General features: G+C 41.6%; 2 protein-coding genes across 2 annotated transcripts in view; one reads left to right on the top strand and one right to left on the bottom strand.

Annotated features, from left to right (window-relative positions):
- Nucleotides 1-21,527, bottom strand: part of LOC133543091 (CD151 antigen-like) — an 87,388-nt gene that overhangs the window by 62,504 nt on the left and 3,357 nt on the right. The window lies entirely within an intron of this gene.
- On the top strand, nucleotides 6,227-17,909 carry LOC133543093 (transmembrane protein 138-like). The gene is made up of 4 exons (XM_061887510.1): nucleotides 6,227-6,392; nucleotides 6,470-6,641; nucleotides 10,022-10,097; nucleotides 17,454-17,909. The coding sequence occupies exons 1-4, from the start codon at nucleotides 6,379-6,381 to the stop codon at nucleotides 17,564-17,566; spliced, it is 375 nt and encodes a 124-aa protein (XP_061743494.1). The 5' UTR covers nucleotides 6,227-6,378; the 3' UTR covers nucleotides 17,567-17,909.

A 21,527-nucleotide genomic window follows, 5' to 3' on the forward strand; every position in this document is an offset into this window, starting at 1 on the left:
ACTTGGGGCAGGGTCTCCTCCCCAACCCGGAGATGGCACTCCACCCTTTTCCGGGCGAGAACCATGGACTCGGACTTGGAGGTGCTGATTCTCATTCCGGTCGCTTCACACTCGGCTGCGAACCGATCCAGCGAGAGCTGAAGATCCCGGTCAGATGAAGCCATCAGGACCACATCATCTGCAAAAAGCAGAGACCTAATCCTGCAGCAACCAAACCGGAACCCCTCAACGCCTTGACTGCGCCTAGAAATTCTGTCCATAAAAGTTATGAACAGAATCGGTGACAAAGGACAGCCTTGGCGGAGTCCAACCCTCACTGGAAATGTGTTCGACTTACTGCCGGCAATGCACGTATAACACTTAAAATGTTTAGTATCAGTATATATCAGTATGTGGAACTATATAATGAACTATATAGTTTACACCATGGAGATGTGTAAACTAAAAAAATGGTTTGATGCTAATAAATTAGCATTAAACCTAAATAAAACTAACTTTATGTTATTTGGAAATAAGAGAAATGCTATAGATGTAAAATTATATATAGACAATGTTAGTATAGAAAGAGTAAACAAAATCAAATTTTTGGGTGTGAATGTTGTCTGTCTATCTGTGTTGGCCCTGCGATGAAGTGGCGACTTGTCCAGGGTGTACCCCGCCTTCCGCCCGATTGTAGCTGAGATAGGCGCCAGCGCCCCCCGCGACCCCGAAAGGGAATAAGCGGTAGAAAATGGATGGATGGATAGATCTTGGACCACAGGATCTGCTGGAAGTCACACATTACATACATCAAAGGGAAGTTGGCGAGAAGTATTGCTGTCCTGGGTAAAACAAGGCACATTCTTCATCAAAAAACATTACACACTCTTTATTATACACTTGTTTTACCATATTTGAGTTACTGTCTAGAAGTTTGGGGAAATACATACAGGACGAACATCCAACCACTGTTCATAATGCAAAAAAGGGCCATCAGACTGATACATAACACAGGACCCCGAGAACACACGAATGGATTATTTATAAAAACATTTGATTTAAAACTACCAGATCTCATCCAACTCAAGACTGCCCAAATGATTTATAAAGCAAGTAAAGATTTACTTCCAACAGGGTTACAGAGAAGATTTTTACAGAGAGAAGGGAATTATAATTTAAGAGGAGAACTACTTTTTAAGATCCAATATTGTAGAACAACGCAGAAACGAATGAGTATAACAATAGCAGGGGTTAAAATATGGAACTGTTTAAAGGATGATATAAAAGACAGCACCAACATAAACCAGTTTAAAAATATTTTTAAATCATTTATCATTAGTAAATATAAGAAAGAAGAGCAAACATTGTTTTAGAAAGACAATAATATATAATATGTATATAAATACAATTTATGATTTCATAATTATACATATAGGTTATATTAAAATGTATATATTACCACTTTATATGGAATTTAAATAAATTGTGTATATATAATATATATGTATATATATATATATATATATATATATATATATATATAAGTGTACAAATGTATATGTTTGATTTAAATGTTAAACTGTGTATATGAGACGTGTGCTACATATATGTTCAATCAATCAATGTTTATTTATATAGCCCCAAATCACAAATGTCTCAAAGGACTGCACAAATCATTACGACTACAACATCCTCGGAAGAACCCACAAAAGGGCAAGGAAAACTCACACCCAGTGGGCAGGGAGAATTCACATCCAGTGGGACGCCAGTGACAATGCTGACTATGAGAAACCTTGGAGAGGACCTCAAATGTGGGCAACCCCCCCCCCCTCTAGGGGACCGAAAGCAATGGATGTCGAGCGGGTCTAACATGATACTGTGAAAGTTCAATCCATAGTGGCTCCAACACAGCCGCGAGCGTTCAGTTCAAGCGGATCCAAGACCGCAGCGAGAGTCCCGTCCACAGGAAACCATCTCAAGCGGATCAGCAGCGTAGAGACGTCCCCAACCGATACAGGCGAGCGGTCCATCCTGGGTCCCGACGAGCGGTCCATCCTGGGTCTCGACTCTGGACAGCCAGTACTTCATCCATGGTCATCGGACCGGACCCCCTCCACAAGGGAGGGGGGGACATAGGAGAAAGAAAAGAAGCGGCAGATCAACTGGTCTATGTTGCTTATATATTGCTTAAAAAAAGTAATATAAGTGAAGCATGTTTTAGATTTGATATATTTTTGAATCTTGTTCTTGTTGTGATGGGGTAGGTTTATATAAGCGTTGCTTCAACCTACACCCTTTCGGCTCAATCATTGCTCAAAAATGAGTGTTTTTTTGTTTTCCTTTTTTTTTTTGTTGTTCTTTGTTTTATGTGAAGATTGCCGAAAATATATAAATAAATGTATTAATCAAATAGATAAATAAACAAAGTACCAATATGATCCAATTTAAGAAACTGTTCAAACAAAGTGTTCACAAAATTCAAGGTAGAAAAATCCTGATACACATTTCGATAATTTTGATTACTCAACGATTTATTAATCAGAACTTTATTCAGTTTTTACTCATGTATTTAATATGTACTTATTTATTTACAGTACTCACTGTTGTATTACAGATTGAATACAAACAAATGTGTTAGAAATTGCTATATGAAAGGAAAATAAGATCTGCTTCTTCCTACTACTTTTCAGTAGTTAAAATAATTGAAAAGACATGACGTACCATATCGTAACTGTTCGAAACAAATTAACACCATAGACCTATTTGTGACAAAAGTCCAGCTGAAAATAGAAATGTCTGATAATATCGGACTGCCGTGATTGTCGGCTGATAAATGCTTTAATTTGGAATATTGGAAATTATCGGTTTCAAAATTATCGGTATCGGTTTCCAAAAGTAATATTTATGACTTTTTTAAAATGCCGCTGTGTACACGGACGTAGGGAGAGGTACAGAGCGCCAATTAACCTTAAAGGCACTGCCTTTGGGTGCCAGCCAGGCTTTTCACACACACAAGTGAATGCAAGGCGTATAGCCATACAGGTCACACTGATGGTGGCCATATAAACAAGTTTAACACTGTTAGAAATGTGCGCCACACTGTGAACCCACACCAAACAAGAATGACAAGCACATTTCGGGAGAACATCCGCACCGTAACACAACATAAACACAACAGAACAATTAGCCAGAACCCCTTGCAGTACTAACTCTTCCGGGACAGTGCAATATACCCCCTGTCTCCCACCCCCAACTCCGTCCACCTCAACATCCTCATGCTCTTTCAGGGAGACAATGTCCCAGATTCCAAGCTGCTAGTATGAGTGAGGCATGTTAAAAAAAATAATGCACTTTGTGTCTTCTATAATAAATATTGACATCAACGTCCCACATACACACTCAGTATGTTTACATGCACTAAAACAGTCATTTTTGCCGTAATTTGGTTGAAAATAGCTCTGTAAAAACAATAATAATAATAACCTTAAAGGCTTACTGAAACCCACTACTACCAACCACGCAGTTTGATAGTTTATATATCCATCCATCCATTTTTCTACCGCTTATTCCCTTTTGGGGTTGCGGGGGGCGCTGGCGCCCATCTCAGCTACAATCTGGGGGAAGGCGGAGTACACCCTGGACAAGTCGCCACCTCATCGCAGGGTTTATATATATCAATGATGAAATCTTAAAGGGGAACATTATCACCAAACCTATGCAAGCGTCAATATATACCTTGATGTTGCAGAAAAAAGACCATGTATTTTTTTTGCCGATTTCCGAACTCTAAATGGGTGAATTTTGGCAAATTAAACGCCTTTCTGTTTATCGGTCTTTTAGCGATGACGTCAGAATGTGACGTCACCGAGGTAACACACCCGCCATATTCATTTCCACATTACTAACACCGGGTCTCAGCTCTGTTATTTTCCGTTTTTTCGACTATTTTTTGGAACCTTGGAGACATCATGCCTCGTCGGTGTGTTGTCGGAGGGTGTAACAACACTAACAGGGAGGGATTCAAGTTGCACCACTGGCAAGAAATCTGCCGCCAGACCCTCATTGAATGTACCAGAGTGTCTTCACATTTGACCGGCGATGCTAAGACAGACATGGCACAGAGATGTATGGATAACCTGCAGATGCATTTGCAACGATTAAGTCAACGAAATCACAAAGGTGAGTTTTGTTGACGTTGTTGACTTATGTGCTTATCAGACATATTTGGTCACGGCATGACTGCCAGCTAATCGATGCCAACATGCTACGCTAATCGATGCTAACATGCTATTTACGCTAGCTGTATGTACAATTGAAACAAGATACCCACATTTAATGCGAAACAAACACTTACCGATCGACGGATTAAAGTTGCTCCAGTGTCACAAGATGCGAAAGTCCTGATCGTTTGGTCCGCACATTTTACCGGCGATGCTAATAAGGCAGGCATGCTATGGGCCAATTCATTAGGTACACCCACGCTATAGCCGAATAGCGTCAATAGCTATTCGCTCAATAGCTTCAATTTCTTCTTCAATTTCGTTTTCGCTATCTGCCTCCATACTCCGACCATCTGTTTCAATAAATGCGTAATCTGTTGAATCGCTTAAGCCGCTGAAATCAGAGTCTGAATCCGAGCTAATGTCGCTATATCTTGCTGTGGTAACCGCCATGTTGTTTGTACTGGCAGCCCTGTATGACGTCACAGGGAAATGGATAGTGGTTTCGAAGATAGCGAAAATAAGGCACTTTAAAGCTTTATTTAGGGATATTCCGGGACCGGTAAAATTTTGAAAAAAAACTTCAAAAAATACAACAAGCCACTGGGAACTGATTTTTATTGTTTTTAACCCTTTTGAAATGGTGATAATGTTCCCCTTTAACATTGCAACACATCCCAATACGGCCGGTTTAGTTTACTAAATTACAATTAAAAATTTCCCACGAAGTTTCCTGTTGAAAACGTCGCGGAATGAAGACCAAATGATGACGTGTGCGCGTGACGTTATTGGTTGGAGGAGATATATTAGCGCAGCACGACTTGCGGCTAAAAGTCGTCTCTTTTCATCGCGCAATTACACAGTATTTTGGACATTTGTGTTGCTGAGTCTTTTGCAATTTGTTCAATTAATAATGGAGAAGTCAAAGTGGAAAGATGGAGGTGGGAAGCTTTAGTCTTTAGCCACACAAACACATGGTGTGTCCTTGTTTAAAATTCCCGGAGATGAAGCTTTACTATGGATCAGAGCGGTCAAGCGAACATGGATCCCAACCACTTGTCAACCGGCAGGTTTCAGGAGGAAAATTGTGGTAAAACGTCGCCTCTTACCGGAGATCAGCCGTGATTTTCCTCAGAGACTGGCGTCAACACACCCGTGGACACACCCTATCAGGTACTATTTAACTCACTAAAACACTAGAAACAGAATAGAAAGATAAGGGATTTCCTAGAATTATCCTAGTACATGTGTCTAAAAACATCTGAATCGCTCCCAATGCAATCACCTTTTTTTTTTCTTTTTCTAGTCCTTCACTGTCAAAATCCTCATCCACAAATCTTTCATCCTCGCTCAAATTAATGGGGACATTGTCGCTTTCTCGGACCGAATCGCTCTAGCTGCTGGTGGCTATGATTATAAACAAAGTGAGGATGTGAGGAGCCCTCACACCGGTGACATCATCGTCTGCTACTTCCGGTACAGGCGAGGCTTTTTTATAAGCGACCAAAAGTTGCGAACTTTATCGTCGATGTTCTCTACTAAATCCTTTCAGCAAAAATATGGCAATATCGCAAAATGATCAAGTATGACACATAGAATGGACCTGCTATCCCCGTTTAAATAAGAAAATCTCATTTCAGTAGGCCTTTAAGCGTGTTTCGGAGATTTCAAGAAGGTAACAAATACAAAAATGTATGTGTGCATGCTCAAAGTGGGGAAACTGCATGAATAAATGCAAATCTGTAAACGAATGACATTTGCACTACGCACTTAATATGATTTGAAGCATAGAGCGCTCAACAATAACACTAATAATATTTTCCCTGTGTTGTTTTCTACAGCGTCTGGATTCAATCTGAAGGTTGATGTCATTATGGGAGATTTAATATGAAGATTCAATAAGAAAAAAGGCTCCTCATGCTGCAGTTATCCAACCTCAGGGGACAGGTATTGGAATAACCAGGTGCAGATTGATGTTGGTGTATTGCGTGTGCACCGGAGCAGTGCAGCCTTGGATCCACCGTGGAACCAGAACCCGCAGGGGCGGCCAGCCTATGGGGCGGAGCCGCTCCAAGCCGGCAACTACTCGCTTGTGTTGCTTATTCAGCTCAGCCTGCTCTCCTTTGACCTGTTTGTCAACTCCTTCAGCGAGCTGCTGAGGCACGAACAAGCGGTCCAGATGATACTGTTCATGTAAGTTCCACAGAGAAACATGGTCATGGTCAACCTAAATCCCTTCCATGTCTCTAACGAGCGTCTTTTAATGCTAGCATTCAGGACATCGCCATCCTCTTCAACCTCATCATCATTCTCTTGATGCTGTTCAACACGTACGTGTTCCAGGTCGGTCTGGTGGCCGTATTGTTGGAGAGGTTTAGAGCGCTGCTAATGCTCTCTGCCCTCTATCTGACCTTCAGTGTAATACTCCATTCCTGGATCATGGTAAGTGGGAGCAGTGATTTTGCACAAACACAATACATTCATTTCCGTTTGAATGTCTGAGGGAAAACTATACTTGAAAAAAACACAATTTGCCCATTGCCCACAATCCCTAACTCTTTTATGTGCATTCTAAATAATGAAAACGGGTTAGTAAGAGGCGGCTAACAATGCAGGTAATTGGAAGTCATCTACTCTGCCTATAAAGCCATCTAAAAAATATCCAAAAACAATGTGAAATACACATACCATATTTTTCGGACTATGGAGCCAAACCCACAAAATTTTTGAAAAAAAAAAAAATTCCATATGTTAGCCGCACCAGACTATAAAGCCGCTGATTTATATGTTGTGAAAGGAATTATTCACGCAAGAATATTTTGTAAATGTTTATTTACATACCTTAATTTGTTGTGTTTAACTAAGAGGAGATGGCGGCAGATTAACACCAGGTGGAAATAGTGTACAAAGATGTATTTTATATAAAGTAAATATATATATATATATATAATAAGAATAACAAACAATTCCAATGAATAAACCAAGGAAATGAAGTGTGACAAAAACTCAAGTGTGTATGGTGTAAGACTATGTGTGTAGATTAGCTGGAGTGTTTCTTACAAAAGTGTTGGAGGTGCGTGTTGAGAGACGCGGTGCAGTCCGACAAGGGCAAGACAGGCAGGGTAGTCCATGGGCGGAAGCAAGGAGTCAAAAACCAGAAGAGCACGAGGAAGTCAGGGAAGATCCGGAAGCACATGACACACAGCGTGACTCGAGGATGGACACAGGGGAGGTACGGAAGGCTATACTCTGGCCTCGGCATGCCAAGTTCTGCACGCTTATGAAGGCAGGTCCATCATTAAGGGCAGGCGCAGTGATTGATTACAGCTGGCGGGGCCGCTGCAGGGCGGAGTCGCGCGCGGCCCACTGGAGCGCACAGACGGATGAGCGCCGCCGGCAAGGGTCTAAGCTGTAATATGAGTTGTTGCCAAACAGTGCCTGTAACACGGCAGTAAAACGGCCGATCAAACAAAACAGAAGTCATCGTCATGGACCCATTAGCTACGGAAGCTAGCTCTCCAGTCAGCTAAACAGACTCAATAACTCCACCGTGACATTTTTCCACAATACCGAACACGTCTTTCTCTTTAATGTGCATTCTAATAAATGAAAAACGGCTAGTAAGAGGCGGCTAACAATGTAGGTAATTGGGAGTCATCTACTCTGCCTATAAAGCCATCTAAAAAATATCCAAAAACAATGTGAAATACATACACCGAATTTGTCGGGATGGGAGTCATCTACTCTGCCTATAAAGCCATCTAAAAAATATCCAAAAACAATGTGAAATACATACACCGAATTTGTCGGGACTATGCAGCCAAACCCACAACATTTTCGAAAAAAAATAATATTTTACATATATTAGCTGCACCGGACTATAAAAACGCAGATCTATATGTTGTGAAAGGAATTATTTACGCAAAAATATTTTGTAAATGTTTATTTACATACCTTAATTGTTGCCAAACAGTGCCTGTAACACGGCAGTAAAACGGCCGATCAAACAAAACAGAAGTCATCGTCATGGACCCACTAGCTGCGGACGCTAGCTCTCCAATCAGCTAATCAGACCCAATAACTCCATCTTGACGTTTTGGTGAATTTACGAAACTGAAACAAAACCAACAGAATGGCACTGTAAGTTATTAATACTAACACAGACACTTGTAAACGTGTTAGCATATTAGCTAATGTCTGAGGGAAAACTATACCTAAAAAACCCACAATTTGCCCATCATCCACAATCCCTAACACGTCTTTCTCTTTAATGTGCATTCTAAATAATGAAAATCAGCTAATAAGTGGCGGCTAACAATGCAGATAATTGGGAGTCATCTACTCTGCCTATAAAGGCGTCTAAAAAAACATCCAAAAACAATGTGAAATACATACACCAAATTTTTCGGACTATGCAGCCAAACCCACAAAATTTTAGAAAAAAAAAATATTTTACATATATTAGCCGCACCAGACTATAAAGCTGCAGATCTATATGTTGTGAAAGGAATTATTTACGCCAAAATATTTTGTAAATGTTTATTAACATACCTTAATTGTTTCCAAACAGTGCCTGTAACACGGCAGTAAAACGGCCGATCAAACAAAACAGAAGTCATCGTCATGGACCCACTAGCTGCGGATGCTAGCTCTCCAATCAGCTAAACAGACTCAATAATTCCACGGAGACGTTTTGGTGAATTTACGAAACCGAAACAAAACCAACAGAATGCCATTTTATGTTAATAATACTCACAAAGACACTTGTAAACATGTTAGCATATTAGCTAATGTCTGAGGGAAAACTATACTTAAAAAAAACACAATTTCCCCCATATCCACAATCCCTAAGACGTCTTTCTTTTTAATGTGCATTCTAAATAATAATAAACGGTTAGTTAGTGGCGGCTAACAATGCAGGTAATTGGGAGTCATCTACTCTGCCTATGAAGCCATCTAAAAATATCCAAAAACAATGTAAAAATACATACACCGAAGAAGAAAAATATGTTTTCCATATATTAGTCGCACCAGACTATAAAGCCGCAGATTTATATGTTGTGAAAGGAATTATTCACGCAAAAATATTTTGTAAATGTTCATTTACATACCTTAATTGTTGCCAAACAGTGCCTGTAAAACGGCAGTAAAACGGCCGATCAAACAAAACAGAAGTCCTCATCATGGACCCATTAGCTGCGGACGCTAGCTCTCCAATCAGCTTATCAGACTCAATAACTCCATTTTGACGTTTTGGTGAATTTATGAAACTGAAACAAAACCAACAGAATGGCACTGTAAGTTATTAATACTAACACAGACACTTGTAAACGTGTTAGCATATTAGCTAATGTCTGAGGGAAAACTATACCTAAAAAACCCACAATTTGCCCATCATCCACAATCCCTAACACGTCTTTCTCTTTAATGTGCATTCTAAATAACGAAAAACGGTTAGTAAGTGGCGGCTAACAATGCAGATAATTGGGAGTCATCTACTCTGCCTATAAAGCCGTCTTAAAAAACATCCAAAAACAATGTGAAATACGTATACCAAATTTTTTGGACTATGAACCCAAACCAACTAAATTTTAGAAGAATAAGGAAGTGGAAAACTAGGAACCGGAAGAGTCCAAAACAAACAGAAAACACAAAAGGACTCAAAAACCGAAATCCAAATGTGATCCGGGAAGCGGATCACAACAATGGCTAAAATAAAGAAAAATGTGATTTATGTTGTATTTACTCAGGATTTCTTTTCATCCCATTATTTATATTGTGTTAAAAACAAAGTCAACAGTGACGCTTGTCTATATTTACAGAATCTGCGATGGCTAAATACCAACAGATTTATTTGGACAGATGGCCTTCAGGTGCTGTTTGTGTTCCAAAGAGCCGGTAAGACATTTACTCTTCTTCAAAATGCAAACTTAATGTAAAATTAGATGAGGCAATTCCTGAAGGAATTGTGTGTGAATGTTCCAATGCTGAAGTTGAACTGAAGTGCTGACAGAAAGTTTTATGAATGTAAGAATGGTTTGATTGTTGAAATGGTTTCAATGTTAAAGAGTTTGAATTTCCAGGAAAAACAGAATTAGGTTTGAAACTTGGGAAAGTGATAGTTGGATGAGTGGAATATGTTGATGTTGGAATGGTTTGAATAGGTTGAAAAATGTGCAAAGTTGAAAACATTGACAATTCATTTTAAATGGGGGGAAAATGTCCCTGAAAACTGGGAATTTTTGGAAATCCGCGATTTAAAAAATATTGTTACAGGAGAGCACACAATTTTGAACAGGCTGAATATTGTGGAGTTGGAACGGTTTGAATCGGATGAAAAATGTGGGAGTTGCGGAACTTAGGAAAATGTCTCATTCTTTTCAATGGGAATTTCATGGAAATTTTGCGAAAATGTTAAAATACTTGAATGTTCTGAAGGAGTTGAAATGGTTTGTGTTGGACTTTTTTAAATGATCGAGAAACGTTGAAGTAGCAAAATGTTTAATTGACAAATGGTATGGAATTTCGGGAAAACCGGGAAATTTTTCCAGTTAATAAAACAACTTAGTTTTTTGTCCTGATTAAGAGGAATGTTTAGACGGTGGAACGGTTGAAGTGGGTTGAAAAATGTGGAAGGAGTAGTTGACAGGATAAAGGATCAAAAAAGGGTTTGAAAAAAAAGGGAATTCTGGGAATTTCTGAATTTGTTTTGGACTTGTAAAAAGGATAGTTTGAATTTCCAGGATGAGTGGAATATGTTGAAGGTGGAATGGTTTGAATCGGATGAAAATTGTGGAAATGGTGGAAGTTTGAAAAATGGCCAATTCATTTTGAATGGGGAAAATATCCCTAAAACTGGGAATTCTTGGAAATCTGGGAATTTTGAAAAAATGTTTCACGCTGAATATTGTGGTGTTGGAACGGTTTGAAACGGATGAAAAAAGTGGGAGTTGCGGAACTTTGAAAAATGTCCCATTCATTTCAATGGGAATTTCATGGAAAGTTCAGGAAAAGCGAGATTTTTTTGGGAAAATGTTAAAATATGTGAATGTTCTGAAGAAGTTAAAATGGTTTGTGTTGGAATTTTTTTAATGATCGAGAAACGTTGAAGTAGTAACATTTTTAATTGACAAATGGTATGGAATTTCGGGAAAACCGGGAAATTTTTCCAGTTAATAAAACAACTTAGTTTTTTGTCCTGATTAAGAGGAATGTTTGGGCGGTGGAACGGTTGAAGTGGGTTGAAAAATGTGGAAGGAGTAGTTGACAGGAAAAAGGATCAAAAAAGGGTTTGAAAAAAAGGGAATTCCTGGTATTTTTTTGAACTTGTAAAAATGATAGTTTGAATTTCCAGGATGAGTGGAATGTGTTGAAGGTGGAATGGTTTGAATCGGATGAAAATTGTGGAAATGGTGGAAGTTTGAAAAATGGTCGATTTATCTTTAATGGGGAAAAATGTCTTTAAAAACTGGGAATTCTTGGAAATGTGGGAATTTTGAAAAAATGTTCCACGCTGAATATTGTGGTGTTGGAACGGTTTGAAACGGATGAAAAAAAGTGGGAGTTGCGGAATGGGAATTTCATGGAAATTTCGGGAAAAGCGAGATTTTTGGGCGGAAAATTTTAGAATACGTGAATGTTCTGAATGAGTTGAAATGGTTTGTGTTGGCATTTTTTAAATCGATCGAGAAACGAAGTAATAACATTTTTAATTGACAAATGGTATTATGGAATTTCGGGAAAACCGATAAATTTTTCCAGTTAAAAATATAACTTAATTTTTTGTCCTGATTAAGAGGAATGTTTAGACGGTGGAACGGTTGAAGTGGGTTGAAAAATGTAGTTGCCAGAAAAATGGATCAAAAAAGGGTTTGAAAAAAAGGGAATTCTTGGAATTTTTTTTGAACTTGTAAAAATTATAGTTTGAATTTCCAGGATGAGTGGAATATGTTAAAGGTGGAATGGTTTGAATCGGTTGAAAATTGTGGAAATGGTGGAAGTTTGAAAAATGGTCAATTTATCTTTAATGGGGAAAATGTCTTTAAAAACTGGGAATTCTTGGAAATCTGGGAATTTTGAAAAAATGTTGCACGCTGAATATTGTGGTGTTGGAACGGTTTGAAACGGATGAAAAAAGTGGGAGTTGCGGAATGGGAATTTCATGGAAATTTCGGGAAAACGGAGATTTTTTGGTAAAATGTTAAAATACGTGAATGTTCTGAATAAGTTCAAATGGTTTGTGTTGGAATTTTTTAAATGATCGAGAAACGTTGAAGTAGTAACATTTTTAATTGACAAATGGTATTATGGAATTTCTGGAAACCCGGGAATTTTTCTAGTTAAAAAAAACAACTTAGTATTTTGTCCTGATTAAGAGGAATGTTTAGACGGTGGAACGGTAGAATTGGGTTGAAAAATGTGGAAGGAGTAGTTGCCAGAAAAAAGGATCAAAAAATGGTTTGAAAAAAAGGGAATTCCTGAAATTTTTTTGAACTTGTAAAAATGATAGTTTGAATTTCCAGGATGAGTGGAATATGTTGAAGGTGGAATGGCTTGAATCGGTTGAAAATTGTGGAAATGGTGGAAGTTTGAAAAATGGTCAATTCATCTTGAATGGGGAAAATGTCCCTAAAACTGGGAATTCTTGGAAATCTGGGAATTTTGAAAAAATGTTGCACGCTGAATATTGTGGTGTTGGAACGGTTTGAAACGGATGAAAAAAGTGGGAGTTGCGGAACTTTGAAAAATGTCCCATTCATTTCAATGGGAATTTCATGGAAATTTCGGGAAAAGCGAGATTTTTTGGGGAAAATGTTAAAATACGTGATTGTTCTGAATGAGTTGAAATGGTTTGTGTTGGAATTTTTTAAATCGATCGAGAAACGTTGAAGTAATAACATTTTTAATTGACAAATGGTATTATGGAATTTCTGGAAAACTGGGAAATTTTTCTAGTTAAAAAAACAACATAGTTTTTTGTCTAAATTAAGAGGAATGTTTGGACGGTGGAACGGTTGAAGTGGGTTAAAAAATGTGGAAAGAGTAGTCGCCAGAAAAAAGGGTTTGAAAAAATGGGAATTCTGAGAATTCCTGGATTTTTTTTGAATTGGAAAAATTATAGTTTGAATTTCCAGGATGAGTGGAATATGTTGAAGGTGGAATGGTTTGAATGGGCTGAAAAATGTGGAAATGGTGGAAGTTTGGCCAATTCATCTTGAATGGGGAAAATGTCACCGAAAACTGAGAATTCTTGGAAATCCTGATATTTAAAAAAAAATTTGAACTGGAACACACAATTTTGAACAGGCTGAATATTTTGGAGTTGGAACGGTCCCGTTCATTTCAATGGGAATTTTAGGGAAATTTCGTGAAAAACGGGAATTTTGGGGAAAATGTTAAAAGACTTAAATGTTCTGAATGAGTTGAAATGGTTGGTGTTGGCATTTTTTAAATCGATTGAGAAACAAAGTAGTAACATTTTTAATTGACAAATGGTATTAAGGAATTTCGGTAAAACCGGGAATTTTTTCCAGTTAAAAAAACAACTTTGTTTTTTTGTCCTGATTAAGAGGAATTTTGCGACGGTGGAACGGTTGAGCTGCAACCTCTCTGAGCTGCAACCTTATCGTGGTAGAGGAGTTTGCGTGTCCCAATGATCCTAGGAGCTATGTTGTCCGGGGGCATAAAGCCCCCTGGTAGGGTCTCCCAAGGCAAACAGGTTCTAGGTGAGGGATCAGACAAAGAGCAGCTCGAAGACCTTTATGAAGAAGAAACATCATGGACCCAGATTTCCCTCGCCCGGACGCGGGTCACCGGGGCCCCCCTCTGGAGCCAGGCCCGGAGGTGGGGCACGATGGCGAGCGCCTGGTGGCCGGGCCTGTTCCCATGGGGCACAGCCCGAAGAGGCAACGTGGGTCACCCCTCCGATGGGCTCACCACCCATAGCAGGGGCCATAGAGGTCGGGTGCATTGTGAGCTGGGCGACAGCCGAAGGCAGGGCACTTGGCGGTCCGATCCTCGGCTACAGAAGCTAGCTCTTGGGACGTGGAACGTCACGTCACTGGGGGGGAAAGAGCCTGAGCTAGTGCGCGAAGTCGAGAAATTCCGGCTGGATATAGTCGGACTCACTTCGACGCACAGCAAGGGCTCTGGAACCACTTCTCTCGAGAGGGATTGGACCCTCTTCCACTCTGGCGTTGCCGGCAGTGAGAGGCGACGGGCTGGGGTGGCAATTCTTGTTTCCCCCCGGCTCAAAGCCTGTACGTTGGAGTTCAACCCGGTGGACGAAAGGGTAGCCTCCCTCCGCCTTCGGGTGGGGGGACGGGTCCTGACTGTTGTTTGTGCTTATGCACCAAACAGCAGTTCAGAGTACCCACCCTTTTTGGGAACGCTCGAGGGAGTACTGGAAAGTGCTCCCCCGGGTGATTCCCTTGTCCTACTGGGAGACTTCAACGCTCACGTTGGCAACGACAGTGAAACCTGGAGAGGCGTGATTGGGAAGAATGGCCGCCCGGATCTGAACCCGAGTGGTGTTTTGTTATTGGACTTTTGTGCTCGTCACGGATTGTCCATAACAAACACCATGTTCAAGCATAAGGGTGTCCATATGTGCACTTGGCACCAGGACACCCTAGGCCGCAGTTCCATGATCGACTTTGTAGTTGTGTCATCGGATTTGCGGCCTCATGTTATGGACACTCGGGTGAAGAGAGGGGCGGAGCTTTCTACCGATCACCACCTGGTGGTGAGTTGGCTGCGATGGTGGGGGAGGATGCCGGACAGACCTGGGAGGCCCAAACGCATTGTGAGGGTCTGCTGGGAACGTCTGGCAGAGTCTCCTGTCAGACAAAGTTTCAATTCCCACCTCCGGAAGAACTTTGAACATGTCACGAGGGAGGTGCTGGACATTGAGTCCGAGTGGACCATGTTACGCACCTCTATTGTCGAGGCGGCAGATCGGAGCTGTGGCCGCAAGGTAGTTGGTGCCTGTCGGGGCGGCAATCCTAAAACCCCTTGGTGGACACCAGCGGTGAGGGATGCCGTCAAGCTGAAGAAGGAGTCCTATCGGGTCCTTTTGGCTCATAGGACTCCGGAGGCAGTGGACAGGTACCGACAGGCCAAGCGGTGTGCAGCTTCAGCAGTCGCGGAGGCAAAAACTCGGACATGGGAAGAGTTCGGGGAAGCCATGGAAAACGACTTCCGGACGGCTTCGAAGCGATTCTGGACCACCGTCCGCCGCCTCAGGAAGGGGAAACAGTGCACTATCAACACCGTGTATGGTGCGGATGGTGTTCTGCTGACCTCGACTGCGGATGTTGTGGATAGGTGGAAGGAATACTTCGAAGACCTCCTCAATCCCACCAACACGTCTTCCTATGAGGAAGCAGTGCCTGGGGAATCTGTGGTGGACTCACCTATTTCTGGGGCTGAGGTCGCTGAGGTAGTTAAAAAGCTCCTCGGTGGTAAGGCCCCAGGGGTGGACGAGAACCGCCCGGAGTTCCTTAAGGCTCTGGATGCTGTGGGGCTGTCTTGGTTGACAAGACTTTGCAGCATCGCGTGGACATCGGGGGCGGTACCTCTGGATTGGCAGACCGGGGTGGTGGTTCCTCTCTTTAAGAAGGGGGACCGGAGGGTGTGTTCCAACTATCGTGGGATCACACTCCTCAGCCTTCCCGGTAAGGTTTATTCAGGTGTACTGGAGAGGAGGCTACGTCGGATAGTCGAACCTCGGATTCAGGAGGAACAGTGTGGTTTTCGTCCTGGTCGTGGAACTGTGGACCAGCTCTATACTCTCGGCAGGGTTCTTGAGGGTGCATGGGAGTTTGCCCAACCAGTCTACATGTGCTTTGTGGACTTGGAGAAGGCATTCGACCGTGTCCCTCGGGAAGTCCTGTGGGGAGTGCTCAGAGAGTATGGGGTATCGGACTGTCTTATTGTGGCGGTCCGTTCCCTGTACGATCAGTGCCAGAGCTTGGTCCGCATTGCCGGCAGTAAGTCGAACACATTTCCAGTGAGGGTTGGACTCCGCCAAGGCTGTCCTTTGTCACCGATTCTGTTCATAACTTTTATGGACAGAATTTCTAGGCGCAGTCAAGGCGTTGAGGGGTTCCGGTTTGGTAACCGCAGGATTAGGTCTCTGCTTTTTGCAGATGATGTGGTCCTGATGGCTTCATCTGACCGGGATCTTCAGCTCTCGCTGGATCGGTTCGCAGCCGAGTGTGAAGCGACCGGAATGAGAATCAGCACCTCCAAGTCCGAGTCCATGGTTCTCGCCCGGAAAAGGGTGGAGTGCCATCTCCGGGTTGGGGAGGAGACCCTGCCCCAAGTGGAGGAGTTCAAGTACCTAGGAGTCTTGTTCACGAGCGTGGGAAGAGTGGATCGTGAGATCGACAGGCGGATCGGTGCGGCGTCTTCAGTAATGCGGACGTTGTACCGGTCCGTTGTGGTGAAGAAGGAGCTGAGCCGGAAGGCAAAGCTCTCAATTTACCGGTCGATCTACGTTCCCATCCTCACCTATGGTCATGAGCTTTGGGTCATGACCGAAAGGATAAGATCACGGGTACAAGCGGCCGAAATGAGTTTCCTCCGCCGTGTGGCGGGGCTCTCCCTTAGAGATAGGGTGAGAAGCTCTACCATCCGGGAGGAACTCAAAGTAAAGCCGCTGCTCCTTCACATCGAGAGGAGCCAGATGAGGTGGTTCGGGCATCTGGTCAGGATGCCACCCGAACGCCTCCCTAGGGAGGTGTTTAGGGCACGTCCAACCGGTAGGAGGCCACGGGGAAGACCCAGGACACGTTGGGAAGACTATGTCTCCCGGCTGGCCTGGGAACGCCTCGGGATCCCCCGGGAAGAGCTAGACGAAGTGGCTGGGGAGAGGGAAGTCTGGGTTTCCCTGCTTAGGCTGTTGCCCCCGCGACCCGACCTCGGATAAGCGGAAGATGATGGATGGATGGATGGAACGGTTGAAGTGGGTTGAACAATATAGTCGCCAGAAAAAAGGATCAAAAAAGGGTTAGAAAAAAAGGGAATTCTGTGAATTCCTGGAATTTTTTTGAACTTGTAAAAATGATAGTTTGAATTCCCAGGATGAGTGGAAAATGTTGAAGGTGGAATGGTTTGAATTGGTCGAAAATTGGTGGAAATTTGAAAAATGGTCGATTCATCTTGAATGGGGAAAATATGCCTGAAAACTGGGAATTCTTGGAAATCCGGGTGTTTTGTTCTGCATTTTTACGTATTCCTGTGTGCCGACAGCTTCCGTCTTGTACTACTACCTCTACAAGAGGACCTCGGAGTATTTGGGGGACCCTCGCCTCTACGAGGACTCAGCGTGGCTGCGAGACGTCTTTGAACGGGTCAGACACTGACGACCGTTTTGTTAATCAACAGACAAACCGGCGGGAACATGGACAATGGGACCAAACAAAGACGTCCAAACGGAAAGTGGATCCCTTAGGTTTTTTGGGGGGGTCATTGAGTACCGGAACTACATGGATGTATAACTGGCTCGTTCCATACCTTGTTAGCGATCACTGAAAGTGTCACGCATCAACAATATGCTCATTAAAAACGTGCCAAAACATTAAATCGATGTTTGAATGTACATGTGTGTCCTTTTTTGTGTTTTTTTTTTAATTTATACTGCATGATTTTAAATGTTTGTATTTATTATTTCAGACTGTGTAGCTGTGTGTCTGCAATGTGATAATTAAGCAGATTTCTCCCTCCACTATTTTTACTATTTGTATATTCCAGAGGACCACACATTGGTTTTTGGTCTTTTACTTTTGTCAAAGTTTAGAAGTGCTGTCCTTCTGCAAAAAAAAAAAAAAAAAAAAAAAATAGTGAAAGATCATCTGTGTGACAGCACTCTAGTGTTTTTAGGAATCTCCGGCAAAAATGTGAGTTACAATTTGAATAACCCAAATTTGGTGGGGGGGAGGGGCCTAAAGTGGAAACCTGAGTGTGGAGAGGCAGAGCCGACGGTCCGACTGACAGGCAGGGCACACTGGAGCCCGGCCCAAGATGGCGGCGAGGAGGGGGGGATGACGAGCGAGCGACGAGTCGGGGCGTGCCGGAAGCGACGCTACAAACGAGATCAGGTGTGCGAATCACGCACCTGGACACGAGTAACGTATCTCCTCTCCCTGTATAAAAGGGGAGAAGGAGGAGAGAACGGGGCTGGTGATGGTGCGGAGCGAGAAAAAACACGTACAATGACGGAGACAAGAAGAGGCGGACTGAAGTACGTGCTGCTGAAAAGCAGACGGCGCCGCGAGCAGCTAAGGGAGACGGGAGACGCAGCTGAAGAGCGACCCGACCGCAGACAAGATTGTGTGAGAAAATAAAGCAAGTCAAACGTGCTTAAAGTCATGTCCTTCCTTGGTGGTCCATGGAACCCGCAAGACGACGGCTTGAGACTGTCACACTGAGGAACACCATACAACCAAAAAAATGTGTAACTGTCAAAAAAAGGAGAGGACTTAAACGGGGGCCTTGGCTGGTGATGGTGTGGAGCGAGAAAAAACACATACAACGATAGAGACAAGAATAGGCGGACTGAAGTATGTGCTGCTGAAAAGCAGACGGCGGAGCGAGCAGCTAAGGGAGACGGGAGACGCAGCGGAAGAGCGACCCGACCGCAGACAAGCTTGTGTGGGAAAATAAAGCAAGTCAAACTCGCTCGAAGTCATGTCCTTCCTTGGTGGTCCATGGAACCCAAAAGACGACAGCTTGAGACTGTCACACTGAGGAACACCATACAACCAAAAAAATGTGTAACTGTCAAAAAAAAGGAGAGGACTTAAAGGGGGGCCTTGAGGAACGCCTCAGTTATGTAAGTCAAAAGTTTGGACACCAGTGGTCTGTTTGCTAGTGTGGTCATTTATATATGATTGTGAACTAGCATGTATTTGGTCACAGAATCCTTTAGAGCAGGGGTGTCAAACGTACGGCCCGTGGGCCGGTTTAGGCCTGCAAACAGGTTGTTTTTGGCCTGCGGGATGAGTTTGCAAAGTATAAAAAATGAGCCGCTGTTCTTAATGTGTCCACTAGATGTCACAATAGCATTTCTTTGTATCTTTGTAGATAATGCTACATATGTAATAACATTTATAAACTACATGATGTTGGTTCCTGCGATGAGGTGGCAACTTATCCAGGTTTTACCCCGCCTTCCGCCCAATACAGCTGAGATAGGCTCCAGCGACCTCAAAAAGGGACAAGCGGTACACAATGGATGATGTTAAGTTCACCAGTCGAAGAAAATGAGCAAACTACATAAATAACATCCTTTAATTAGATTTATATATTTTTTTATCTTGATAGATCGAAAATTAACACCAATGAGTTGACTGATGAACATTATCACATCATTTATTCAGAAATTATACAGAGAAATAAAGGTAGAATACTATTAACCGCAACATGTAAGTGTAAAAAAACAACAACATTATGATTTGTACATTTTCAGAATGTGCTTGTTCCATTTTTAAACGTCGTTACTTTTAAGTTATCGTGCCGTGAATCTACCAGTCCGGCCAATTTGGGGGTAGATTTTTCTCCACGTGATTTAAAATTAATTTAACACCCCTGCTTTAGAGGATAATTCTACTAAGGAAGTATGCCCTTAGATAGCTTCGGGTGCAGATGTCCATCACAGCCTTTCCAGAGAGTGGTGGCTCTTAATCCACAGGACAATTGGAATCCTAAAGGAATGCAGGCATGAGTTTAGGAGTGTTTATAAAAACATTAGCAACATCTGGTAGGAAGCCCCCACAGGTAGGAGTAGAAGATAAGGGTCGGAGGTCACCCGACTCAAACTGAGGTCAGGGAATAGGTTGACTGGCCAAACAACGAACTGGGCTTTGTCCAGACTGGCCGGCTCCAAGGCTAGAGTTACGAAGATTGAGGGTCTTCGTGTAAGGCGTATTTAGGCACAGTGGTGCGAGAGTAAAAATAATCATGCCCATACTCTTTCTCCTGGAAGCTGCAGTTCCAGTCTGAGGCTCGCTGAAACAAAGCTTTTTGTTCGGCGATTCCTCGTTGGCGTCTTCTTGGCTCATCACACGATTCAACAAATATACAACACTAGCAGAGTTAAAATGTCAATGTAAGGATCTGCCAATGTGTTTACCGTGGTCCAAGTTCCTCTACACCAGGGGTCACCAACCTTTTTGAAACCAAGAGCTACTTCTTGGGTACTGATTAATGCAAAGGGCTACCAGTTTGATACACACTTAAATGAATTGCCAGAAATAGCCAATTTGCTCAATTTACCTTTAATAAATAAAGCTATATATATTAAAAAAAATGGGTATTTCTGTCTGTCATTCCGTCATACATTTTTTTTCCTTTTACGGAAGGTTTTTTTGTGGAGAATAAATGATGAAAAAAACACTTAATTGAACGGTTTAAAAGAGAGGAAAACACGAAAAAAAAAGAAAATTAAATTTCGACTCTCTTTAAAATTCAAAATTCAACCGAAAAAAATGAGGAGAAATACTAGCCAATTCGAATCTTTTTTAAAAATTAAAATAATAATTTATAAAACATAATTTGTAATTTTTCCTGATTAAGATTAATTTTAGAATTTTGATGACATGTTTTAAATAGTTTAAAATCCAATCTGCACTTTGTTAGAATATATAACAAATTGGACCAAGCTATATTTCTAACAAAGACAAATCATTATTTCTTCTAGATTTTCCAGAACAAAAATTTTAAATACATTCAAAAGCCTTTGAAATACGATTTAAATTTGATTCTACTGATTTTCTAAATTTTCCAGAATATTTTTTGGAATTTTAATCATAAGTTTGAAGAAATATTTCACAAATATTCTTCGTCGAAAAAACAGAAGCTAAAATGAAGAATTAAATTAAAATGTATTTATTATTCTTTACAATAACAAAAAAATACTTGAACATTGATTTAAATTGTCAGAAAAGAAGAGGAAGGAATTTAAAAGGTAAAAAGATATACGTGTTTAAAAATCCTAAAATCATTTTTAAGGTTGTATTTTTTTCTCTAAAATTGTCTATCTGAAAGTTTTAAGAAACAAAGTGAAAAAATTTATGAATTTATTTAAACAAGTGAAGACCAAGTCTTTAAAACATTTTCTTGGATTTTCAAATTCTATTTGAGTTTTGTCTCTCTTAGAATTAAAAATGTCGAGCAAAGTGAGACTAGCATGCTAGTAAATAAATACAATTGAAAAAATTGAGGCAGCTCACTGGTAAGTGCTGTTATTTGAGCTATTTTTAGAACAGGCCAGCGGGCTACTCATCGGGTCCTTACGGGCTACCTGGTGCCCGCGGGCACCGCATT

The sequence above is a fragment of the Nerophis ophidion genome, linkage group LG25 (genome assembly GCF_033978795.1).
Source record: "Nerophis ophidion isolate RoL-2023_Sa linkage group LG25, RoL_Noph_v1.0, whole genome shotgun sequence".
NCBI lineage: Eukaryota > Metazoa > Chordata > Actinopteri > Syngnathiformes > Syngnathidae > Nerophis > Nerophis ophidion.